This window comes from Folsomia candida, unplaced genomic scaffold, assembly GCF_002217175.1.
Source record: "Folsomia candida strain VU population unplaced genomic scaffold, ASM221717v1 Fcan01_Sc009, whole genome shotgun sequence".
Lineage (NCBI taxonomy): Eukaryota > Metazoa > Arthropoda > Collembola > Entomobryomorpha > Isotomidae > Folsomia > Folsomia candida.
Window position 1 is genome coordinate 2229226 of NW_019091201.1, and position 12260 is coordinate 2241485.

Genomic DNA, 12260 nt, shown 5'->3' on the forward strand with positions numbered 1-12260 from the left:
TATTCTGTACCAGCAGCAGATTTATTGTGTGGAGGAGGAGGAGGTTTTGCAAATTTGTCGTGTGGTGGTTCCCTTCCGTTGAGGCTGGATTGCATGTTTTTGTGAGATCTGTAAATAAGATGAATGGCCAGACTAGATTTCCACCAGTCAACCCATGCCTAAATTTATTTCAATTTAGTCTTCACATTAATTCTACACAAGTACTTTACCAAATAGAGATTAAAATAAGCAAGGAATTTGCATCTGACTCGGGCGGAAATGAAGACAGACATTTATTCCGAAATAAAAATCTCAAGTAGTTACGAAACATGTACAAATTATGGGAAACTGCTTATCAGAAATATACATGTAAAGGTATTTATTCGTTACGTATTCACGGCGAAAATGTCACGAATTCAGTGGAGTGGAGACAATCTGTAAATTATGATTGAGATGCATGTGACATGACAAGAAGACGCGTCCTTTCTCTCCTGCTTTCACCGCCCCTCTTTTTTTACTTACATACGTGCTGACTGACGCTGATTTCCATAGTTGAGTTAAGGTGGATGTGGTCTGGGTGTGGTGTGATGTACGCAGTGGCCGCGGAAGCCGTGGGGACAATAACATTGTAGGATAAGGGAGGGAGTGGTTTATATAAGATGGGCAGATGATGGGGACATTGTCCCACTGTCCCCTCAAGCTTCCGCGGGCACTGGACGTAAATCTGCCTAGTTATGGTATGCACGCCATACATGTATGCTTAGTTTCGGAGAGAAGAATGTGTATGTATGTCCCGTGATTTCCAGTTGATTACTTTTTTCCTATTTCTCAACCGCATCCACTTTCTCCTCTTCTCTCTAGTGGGAGAACAGGCTGGTATGCTATGTATTTTCTCAAAATTTTCATCAAGTCACAACACACACCCAGTGGTGAATTACATTCATGACAAAACAGCCTTGTTGAGAGCACAATGGGACCCCAGCAGCCCGGGTACAATAAAGACATCCATCTACCACTCTTCATTTCGTCTCATCTCACTTCACTCAGACTGATTGTGCCGTCGTCGTCATTTTGTCATTTGCTCGACGTGGTGGTAGCTAAACCAGAAGACCAGACCAGACCGCCCCGATCAATTATCTCGTCTCGGTAGATATGCAGTGCTCTCTCACCGCTCGCTTTCACCATGTCAGCTTTCACCAACTTTACAGAGAAAGTAGGGAATGAATGACGAAGACGCTCCACTGCTGGCGGGTCAACTACTTCATTTTGTTGTGTTGCAAGTAGTAGTCCTACTGTGGTTTTTGGTGGTCCCTTTTGGCTGACTGCCATGCTACACTGAATTATTCAACGTTATTGTGTCACATACAAATGATAATGGTACATGGCGGACGGATGGATAGATGGATACGTAGATAAAATAGAGGCAGGAAATTCATTCACATGCAATCATGTCACAATCAGAATAAATTTCTACGATTCGGAGAGAAAGGTGATGCGATGACTGTCTGAAATACAAATTATATTCACCAATTGTGACGCGGAGTAATGCGAGTTTTTAATGGGATTTTTTTCCCCGTATATAATGCTTATTAATTAGTTGCGCTTATTCTCCTGCCAAGCTGGTGTAATGGATGTAATAAATTCCGTCACAGTCCAACAGTCTTCTTGTCGTCCTCGATTAAAACAGGGAGAACAATACATCTCCGTTATTGTGGGAATTCACCCGTGAGGAAATAAGTTAGACATGAAAACAGCAGTGAAATCCATGAGAAACGTGCTTTATTTTATTTCCATTTCAATTTCCGTCCTTTCATTTCATGGAGAAATGTGCTTATCATTTGCACACACATGGAAATCCAATCCACATATTGAATTTCTCCCTTTGTTTCATTCAAACTCAAGGAATCGGCACTAACAGTGATTTTGAAATTGAACTATAGAATTTGTTTATATAAAGTAAAGTAAAGTTGCCGTCAGAGTATGGAATCATTTATTCTGATCAGAACCACCAGCTTCAGGTTCGCATGACTGGTTTGGTTTCGTGTTTGTATTTGTATTTTGCAATACTTTGCAAAATCCGAAATAACAATAAATAAATATGCTGGGTAAATATTCAGCTTTATTTATTCATGATCTTTCTACACTAAACAATTTTGCGGTGGGGAGGGGATGATGATAGGTTGGGTGGTGAAAGTGGGTTGAGTTTCGTGGAAATTTTGGAATATTTACATTCAAAGCACGATAGTGATTTCCTCGTGAGTAAAGCAATGTAAATATTGCGAAATCCAGGGGATAAAGCTATGCTAATTGGAAGGCAGGAATAGATACTCAATTTTTATTGGTGGGACCGATTTTATACTGACGCATGTGTGTGAAATTTAATTGAAAATCTGGTAAAATATGATATATTATGGTCTGTGCATTAAAATTATACAATTTTTATATGTATTTCTTACACAAAAAGGGACTAATTATAAAATATCAAGTATAAATTAGTGACGATTTCTTCTTGTTTAAATTTCAGATGGGAGGATTGCGTCGGTTGGAGACGGGTACAATAAGGACCCATTTCTACCCGGAAGGCGGTTGGGTAAGTATAAGGTTCCTTTTTTTAAGTGTTTCCTTGCTCGCAATAAAACTTGCACGCATCAGGAAACACGTTCTTCTAAATTCAGAATTTTATAATATGCCGTTCGATTTGGGTAATAAATTTTTAATAATTTTTTTCTTTCGTTCCAGGGTTGGATCGTATGTGCCTGCGCGTTTCTTGCTCACGTTACGACTTCAGGGGCTCAACTATCTGCCGGAGCCCTTCACATCGTTCTCGCCAATAAGTTCCAAGACTCTACTGCTCATCGTAAGAAGAATTTATGTGACAATTTTTTTTACCCAACTACTTTTTTCTGCTTTTCTGCACTTTTGTGGTGTGATGATTTTAGTAGCAATCAAAATCCAGCTGTGGTGGCGTCCTGATTGTAATTATTACTTATTGGGCTGCCCAATTATTAAAGTAAATACGAGGGCATGACCCTCGTAACAAGCTGTAACCCACATCTCTCCATCAACCACCACGGCACGGACAACAACCTAATTGGGTTCATTCTCGCAGGCTGAAATTCAATTAGCTCTCGTTGAATGAGTTGCTCATCTGTGATGATAAATGGATGAACCGATACAAAATTCGACAGGCCAATCCAATCAAATCGTGTTGATTTAGGGGACGGCTTTCCGTCAGGGCTGCTGCTCATATTTTTTTATAATCTGGTTCCTCAATCGGACGCGATATACAGTGGCCGCGGAAGTTGTGGGGACATTAACATGGTAGGATAGGGGAGGGAGGGGTTTATATAAGATAGAGAGATGATGGGGACATCGAATAACTGTGGGGCAGTGTCCCCAAGCTTCCGCGGCCACTGTATGCGAGATGGAGATCAAACCATAACGTCGGCAGCATTACGTTACGTTGCGTTACGTTAAGTTAATTAAATGAAGGAAAGCTCAAGATTTATATATTCCTCTTCTCCACCCCCGTCTAGACGGAAAATGGTGAATCTTCATCAATTGCTTGCAGATTGAATACATTTCCAACTTTATTGAGCTATTAGCCTAATTGCTTAATTCTACTTTCTCTCCTCCTCCATCCACAACTCTTCCTCTCGCTTGCTGGCAGGCAGGCAGGCTGTCTCCGGCCTGATAAGAAATGAAGGAAAGTCAGTAGGATATAGAGACTTGATGATGAAGCTGCCAGTTAGTTGGGGAGGAAGGAAGGAGTGAAGTAGTAGTAATGTGGCTAAATAAAGTTACAATCTCTGGGAGTAAGCGAGCCGACAAAGTGAGGAGAGCGGAGACTAACTAGCTTAGCTGGAAAAGTAACACCGACGACCAACTATCGACATCCCAATCAAATTAAATTGGTCCCAAAGTCGGCTCGCGAATTCAAATTGTAAAAGAGAAAGTGGGACATTTATCATCATCACGCACGTGATTTTGGGTAGTTTTCGATACCTAGAATTTTTTCGAACTTTTTTATTTATCTACTTTCACTTTCAGAATCTATGTATTTTCTGGGCTAAAATTTTTAGGCACCAATTTGTTCTGTGTATTTCCCCATTAACCATTTATCTATCAGTCTAATGATGGGTACATGGGAAAAACTTTTACACTTTTCAGAGTGGAATGATGCAATTTAATTTAATTTAATTAAACTTTTACTCGGAGGAGCCACTTAAGCCGGATAACAACTTTTATCCCTGCTTGAGCAGTGGCATCCTCGTGAAAAAATGAAGGAATCATTCAATTGTCATCGGAGTAATTGCTACGTGTCGAGTTAGACTTGTAACAAAATTAATTTAACGGCGTGCAAGCTACCCACCTCATATTTTATTTGGAGAAAGTAGACGACGACCATTTAACGCCATGTCGTCGTGGTGGACCTCGTCGTTGGTGGTAATTTGTGGGTTTGGGAGGATGGAATGTGTCGTAATGTGAGGATTCTGCTGACATTATAAATTAGTTATCTACGATCGAGCAGGAAACGTAATGCGTATAGGCGTAAACACATCATTTATTTATTGCCGTTGTAATTTGTGGGAGCGTAATTTGTACGTTATTTATCAGCGATTGAGGACACAGTGGCAATTTATTTTTGATCGGGTTGCATCTTTTTTGCTGATTGGGGTTGGATGATAATCAGGAAAGGGGAAAGTAATGTGTCTTTTTTAATGAACTAAAACTTGTACATAATTTGTTGCAGATTGGTTGGGGCCACTATCCTGGTCGGTGTCTTCAGTGTTTTCACCATTGGTGGTGAATCTATGCCGGAGGAAGAATGTGCGTGTGCTTTCTCTCGTGGGAGGTAATAATCTGGAAACTTTTTAATTCAGTGTCGTCATAAATAACTTTTAAAGTTGGATAGTAACGATAAAATCAATGCGAAATAATTTTTATGAATTTCGTATGAAATTTAATTATGGAATTTTAAAAGAGAAAAAATATTGAAATATATATAAAATATTTTAAAAGAGAAAGTTGTGGCTTTTTGAATCTGGCTAAAAATGTCATGTCATTTTTTGCAGGGATTCTATTTCCACTTTCACTCCTTGGGACATCATTTGCGACGGAGATTCAACATATATTTATCTGGTATGCAAGATCTCACACAAATCTGCAACTTAAAATTAAATATGTACATTGAAAAATAATTGTTTGGAGTGCAGCTTTAGCAAAATAGTCATTTCTGTAGGTGCATGCATTTCTGAAAAATATTCTTGGCACGCATTCCAACACAACAACTGCATAGCATTACGTAATACATTTCGTTGGTTGGCAGTGAAAGCTATGTACGTATGAAACGACCAACTCTTCTCTTTTCTGCTTGAAAATTCCGCCATTTTTTTCAACCGATTTAGCCACACTCTTTCTTCTCCAGTTACAACAAAACTGTAGTGCGAAACGTCACAGTTGTAATTTTCGCCTCAAATTTCCCATAATACATACAAAGTACCCAGTGAAAGTGGAACTTTGGCCTATCATCTCAAATTCGGAATGGTTGTGGGATGTGCTTTAGTCTGGATCAGGAGGAGTGCCATGCACGAGCGACGATTGTTGTGCTGCTGCCTCTTCTCGTGCCGTATTCTTCTTTGTGGGTGGTGAAAATAGCTCAAATCGCATTATGCCATTAGTATGAAATTCGCTCGTCCTGGATGACTGGCTGCCCGCCCGACTACTGCAACTTATCGAAATATATGAGAAGCGACGACGACGACACTAAAATTATTGTAATAACGACGCGACGCCCAATGATCACGTCTCGCCGCGACCGTTTCCAAATTGGAAATTTTGTGAAACGTGAGGCAATAATAAATATAATAATATAGCTAAGCGGACATGCCGTCGTCATGCTGTGTGAACTGAACATGTCGCAGAGGTCGATCCTACATACAAAACCATTACACGCATTTGCCAGGTGGTTGATACTAAAAAGTGACACAGTTGCAAAAAATACGCACGACTTTGCACAGAAAAAACAATCGACAAGAATATGACACTGTAAAAAATGTGTCTAAAATATTCACTTGGCTGGCACATTGCTTTGCACCACTTGTTACTCACGCACATCACCCGACAACATGCATACCAATCCATTACCCTCGTTCTCACATCCCATCATCACACATCACCCGACTTTCACTCACTCATCCGTCCAGATGCTATCCATCCGACCTGAAATTCTGGTAAATGTGCAAATGTCCAAGGAGTCTAGTTGACGACGAGGAAGGTCTCATCGGCCCATATTTTGTGTGATCCACAATCCACCACAACACGCGCTATAGGCGAAATGTAGAGCTATAAATGCTGGACAGGCTGACTTTACAGGGAAAAGTTGAGTGGATCGAGGGGCCGATGGGTGATGGTGAAGAAAGTGAAAGTATGTGAAACTGAGTGAAAGGCAGGGCAGGGAAAGCACTACTTTTGCTTCCGGGATGGGATGCAGAAGAAGCGAGGAATTCAATAAGAGGAGCCAAAAGTTCAGACAAGTGTGAACCGGAGAATTCTCACCATCCGTCATCATCGCCCGTATATGAAGAAGCTTATAGCCCATCCAATGCTATTTCCTTATAAGAAAAGTGTATGGAGGATTTTGGACTGAACTCGACTATGCTCACTTTCACTTAGGCTGCTTTCTCCAAAACCAAAATATGAGCAAATTTAAACCGTCTGTCTCTGACGTTGTGGTTCCCTCCCTTTCTCCGCTAAATTACGGAGCGTGCAATTAGAGGGTGTTCCGGAAGTAATGCAACTTTGGTCAAATGCACATATAAACTCAACGAATGAATTTTTTAAAGCGAAATTTTGGATAAAAAGGGACAAAGGTTAAAGCTAATTAAGTTTTGCTTCCAATGGTCCGTACACCCCATCCGCCAAATTTGGAGACGTTTTTGTTGGGCGCTCACAATTAGTGCTTCGCCACTGTTTTTGGTCACCTTTTTTGAGATTTTTGACCACATGTGTTGAAATAAGTTCAAATTTTTGACTGAAGTTTTTCGATTACAATATTTTTTCTAGGATAGGAACTAAAATTTTTCAATAGGTCTTGTATTTGGCAAATTTGGGAACGTTGTTCAACTCTCCCATGTTAATTGCATTTGATCCGTTTTAAGGCGGAGCGTGATACTTTGGCCTATATTTAATTTCCAGTTTTGCATAAATGGTTTTCTTGAAGGTGGGAGAGTTGTACTATGTGCAAATAAAAGCATTTTGATAATCTGAGCAGTACATCGTCTTGTACAGGACGATCAATTTTGGTTAATTTTAATTACTTCAGGTCAAGGATTTTTTCTGCCCTCCTGCTTGCTACTTTTATTTTACTCTTGACTATATTTATAAGCTTCTAGAACCTTCTAGGATTTGATGTCCAACTTCTAAGCTTTCAAATAATGTATGGTGTTCGGTGAGAACTTCAAGTACTTCAGCGAATTTCGCTCCGACATAACAAATTTCTATCTACACGAAGTTTATTACTTTCGGGGCTGCCACACGAATGTACCGACCAGATAGTTTTTGCGATTAGTCGTTTTTTGCAGCTCATACCTTAGTATAACACAACAAATCGTCACTTTTGGAATTTCTTATTTTTTAAAGTGAACACAGCTCAATTTCTTGGAGCGCGTAACCACTTTTTCGAGGTAGTGGCAGACGATGGTTGCGAGTTGCTTGGTGGTATTTGACCTCATTTTGGAACGGATAGAGATATCGACTTCTGGTTTTCGGATTCTACTAGATAAATGTGTGGACTACAATATTCACCCAATTTCGAATTTGGGGCAAATTGATACCCTTGCATATATGCATTTTACCAAAGTTGCATTACTTCCGGAACACCCTCTATTAGGAAGCCTACTTTCTCCTGATGAGTGGCAGTCAGGGTTCGCTACCCCGGGTTTTTGTGGGTTGGGGTTTTTGCGGGTTTTTGTGGGTTTTTCCGGGGTTTTTGTAGGATTTTGAGGTAGATTGAAACAACATCCCTTAAACTACAACGTAGATCAATGCTAATTAACTTTTCTACTTCATCTTGAAATTTTGAGAATCTTCATTTGCGACTTGAATTTCCAAATATCATTGCATATATCCAGATTTACATGTCAAACATAAATTTTCGATGTAACAGTTCAAATCAATGATAACGGTTAAAATTGCATGTTAAAATTGTATATAAAATTAGTTTATCTCTAATATATAATTTTAGGAATTCTGGTTCAACCTGCCCCAAAATCTACAAAAACCCACAAAAACCCACAAAAACCCAAAAACCCACAAAAACCCCAAAAACCCCGGAAAAACCCCAGGGGTTGGGTTTTTCTACAAAAACCCCGGGGTTTTCCAAACCCTGGTGGCAGTAGCACGAGTTGTGTGTTTCACGGAATTTGTGGTGAAGAAATTTATTTAGGGAAAACACGTGCAAGCTGTTATCATGTCGAAGTATGTAGGTACATAGAAGTTGATACGCACTTTAGCATTCCACCAAGAAATCTATTTACAAGGCTTCAACTTTTACTTACTGGGGAGAAATAGGAGACCGATTATTGACAGGGTTACCTAACCGGGATGAATTTGATCCGAGATGAAACTTCCGATGGCTACGTTTTCCAAGATCTGATTACATGAGATATGATTGAATTTGTGAATCTTGCTGGTCTTCGGGAAAAATTGAGTTTCGGAAACCAACAATTTCAGAAATGATGATTGAATCTGAAGCAAAAATATTTATATGAATTATACTTTTTTTACAGTTTCGGACTGTTTGGTGGGATCGGATCTTGCATGGTGCGTAAGAATTTGTACATTCTTTAAAATGAAATTTTGAACTGAAAATTTTAATTCAAAATTCCAAAAAAAGTTGAAAACTAAATAATTTAATAATTTTAAAATTTTAGGTACGCGAGAGCAGCGGGGTCGTTCTGGGCGAATTTTTCCGAAAACGTCGCCAATTCGTGGAGCAGGTGGTCATGGCTGGGACGGGTGTGGGTGTCACCCTCTTTTCCCTGCTGTACCTCTCCTTCACCCGACACCTCGAGTGGGGCGCGGGTTTCCGAGTGGGCGCGGCTTTTGCCACCATCTGTGTTCTACTCCCCGCCTTTTACCGCACCGCGTCAAAGTACCAGCCCCGAGAGCGAAGCGGGTCCTTGGGGGGAAGTGGTGGAAAGGTGAGAACAAAAAAGAATTTGTAGCAAATATCCACTACATGTGTCGTCTTCTTCCTAATTCAAAGTTTCACCCCGTAAAAGATTTGGTGAGCCTGAAATGCGCAAATTAAAGCAAATATATGTATATACCTACCTATGTACGTTCAAACTTTTTCTCCCAAATCCGACCAACCCAACTTTGTTTCATGCTACTTTTACAAACCCACAAACTGAAAATTTGTGGGTGAACACAACTGTGTGTAAAGTAGTCTGTTTGCTTGTTTGAGTTGGATGTGGCTCTCTTCCTGAAGTGAAAGCAGGGCACGACAGAATTTGGACGGGAAGAGGATTTCGCTTGTATTTTAGTGGCGACACACATCCATCCATAGTTTTGTGGTGGCGTGGCGTGGTGGTGGGATGAAAGGATTTGTAAATTGAAATTAGTGAGCAAGGTGGGACACGGGATCAATGGATGAGAGAGAAAAGCGATGACATAAGCATTTCGTAGTGGATTAGGTCCCACTTTCACCGCAAAAAGAAAAAAGTGGGGAGAGATACCGTATTTATTTTTGATAATGTCACGTATTCTACTTTTATAAAAAGAAATGACCCAACTTAATTCCAAGCACTCAAAAAATTCATGTATTATTCTATGAAAAGTTATGCAGTTCAAGTCACTTATTTTTTATTAAAAAAAGTGACCCAAACTTATTTCCAATGACTCAAAAATTCTCGTTTATGAAAAACAGTGATATTGTTCAGCACAATTGACACCCAACTTAATTCCAACCACTCAAAAAATATGCTTATCTAGATCAACCTTAATTTAACATTTGCTCACATAATTGAATAAAGTGAAAGCAAACTCGCCTCAATTTATGATCCACCATGAAATACATAAACCTCATCACTACCAGCCGGACAGACAAAAAAAAACTAAAGAACCAGTTGCCTCAAATCCCTTGTACACACAAACCGGACACCGTGTTGTCCCCATCGATAAATCATTTTTTTACACAAAGAAAGCAAGGTCCTTATACATCATCTGCACTGCAGTGGAAGAAAACGTGGCTTGTATTAGCACTATTACATTATTACTTCTCGCTCAGTCAGTCCCACCCTCGTGTCCCCCGTCGTACTACATCAATATCAATTCTGTCCCTTCCTCCTTACAAGTTATTTTCCGCTCCGACGCGTCCACAAAGCAGGAAGTGGACTGGACCAAGGCCTAGCTGCCTGACGAGGAATGGATGAATGAAGCAAAATCTCCCACTTTCTCCATGATAATAAATCTTTTACACTCCGTGTCAAATCTGCTCGGCGAGTTTACGATATATTAAAAAGTGGATGGCTGTTTAATTAAATGGGGATGACAAAGTTGGTGGTGGAGAAAAAACCTCTCATCACATCACAAGTTCTTGTATAAATTATTTAGAGAAATGTTGTGCCAAGTAAAGCAACATCATCCCCGCCATTACGATCGGCTCAATGTTTTATTTTATTTCGTGCGTAGAAAAGCAATAAAGTTGGTAACTTTTATTGCACAAGTTTTGCTAATCCTTATGATAGCTACAACAAGATAGGGCAGCAGCCGTGGCTCATACATTTCTCGGCACACGTACATACATACATATTCTAATAAGGTACATAGATACGTAGGGATTCCATTTAGTGGGTGGGTTGGTGGTTAGGTTAGGATTTGTAGGAAGATGAGATAAGATGAGAGGACGATAAGTAAAGCAATAGTTTGCTCCTCTATTTGAGGAGAAAGTGCGGCTTATAAGCATATCCGACTGGTTACTTTACTTGTTACTTGTGCTCATCTTCTGATACTTTAGCCCGTTTTAATGTGGCTGGTGGATAGGTTTATGACCTGACCAGACCACCCTGAAAAGAGTGAGCTGTGAATGTCTTCATAAAGTAAACTGCAGATCCAAATCCTCCACAAACACTTTCACTTTCTCCTTTTGAGAAGAAGAAGACGACGGGAAAAGTGTGTCGTGTTGGTCTTATCTTAATCTCCCGACCAGACAAAATAAAACCAAACCACAAATACGACGTACCTCTCCTTATCAGCGGGGTACTAGATACAGTTATAAATTGGGCGGGTGCAGATTGACATACTTTTCCGGAAAATTCTTTCCCAATTGGAAACGTATTAGGGCACCGAATCACATAAAATTAATGAGATTATCATACAATACACACCCTAAAAATCATGGTCGATATTACAGTAACACAATAATTGACCCCGTCCGTTCAAGGTTGGGTTGATGATCACAAAGAAAAAAAAGTGCGGTGGGGAAAGAGAAAGTCGCCCTTGTCTTCCTTCTTCGGTGGAGAAAGTCAATAGACAAAGAAATAAAAGGGACAATTGAGAATAGACTTCCTTCCGCCATTTGAAGCCACACGACACATTCCGCACCATACAAAGAGAGAATTTGGTAGGAGACCCGCACCCATTAAGCCGCACATTTATCGAGTCACATTTATTATCCACTTTCCACAATTGGAGTTTCAATGAGATCGCCACCTTACAACCAATATCAATTCCATTATTGTTCCGAAATGACCAACCACTTTAAAAGGGGCCGATTACGGGATACTTTAGTGACCAGTAAATTATTCAAATGATGATACGACTTCCTTTTCCTGCAATCAATCTACAGGTTATTTCATTCATTCAACTTTTTGGAATTTCAGCATCAACGCGTGGAATCACCCAAGAGTCCGAGTTCCATGGTAGTCCCGCTGGGTGGTGACATTTGTCGGAGTCTGCACCTCTTCTGCGTGCCGTCATTAAAGGTATTTGCGGCGGTATTTGGGCGAAAATCAGTACGACGGTTGAACCTGTATCCTTCTTCTTTTTCCAGCCGTTGCTGTGGTCTTCAGCCATCTCCTCGTTTGGCCTTTATGCCCCCGTCTTTCTCATGGTGAGCTATATGGAAACAAATTAACCCCATAAATTCACATTTAGGTTAAAACTACTCCCGGAACAATCCACTTATTACTCACTTCTCCGACAAGTTAAGGCAATTCTCTTATTTGTTTTCGGGGAAAGGAGGTGGAATTGCTCTGCGTGTGTAAAATTGAAGCAAA

General features: G+C 40.1%; 1 protein-coding gene across 3 annotated transcripts in view; it reads left to right on the top strand.

Moving 5' to 3' along the window:
• Positions 1-12260, top strand: part of LOC118436541 — a 77236-nt gene that overhangs the window by 48680 nt on the left and 16296 nt on the right. For all 3 annotated transcript variants that reach the window (XM_035854861.1, XM_035854860.1, XM_035854862.1), the window contains exons 2-9: positions 2504-2569; positions 2719-2836; positions 4733-4834; positions 5055-5121; positions 8769-8802; positions 8913-9182; positions 11865-11966; positions 12035-12094. In XM_035854861.1, the coding sequence (XP_035710754.1) occupies positions 2504-2569; positions 2719-2836; positions 4733-4834; positions 5055-5121; positions 8769-8802; positions 8913-9182; positions 11865-11966; positions 12035-12094 (819 nt within the window). The remainder of the gene's footprint in view (positions 1-2503; positions 2570-2718; positions 2837-4732; positions 4835-5054; positions 5122-8768; positions 8803-8912; positions 9183-11864; positions 11967-12034; positions 12095-12260) is intronic.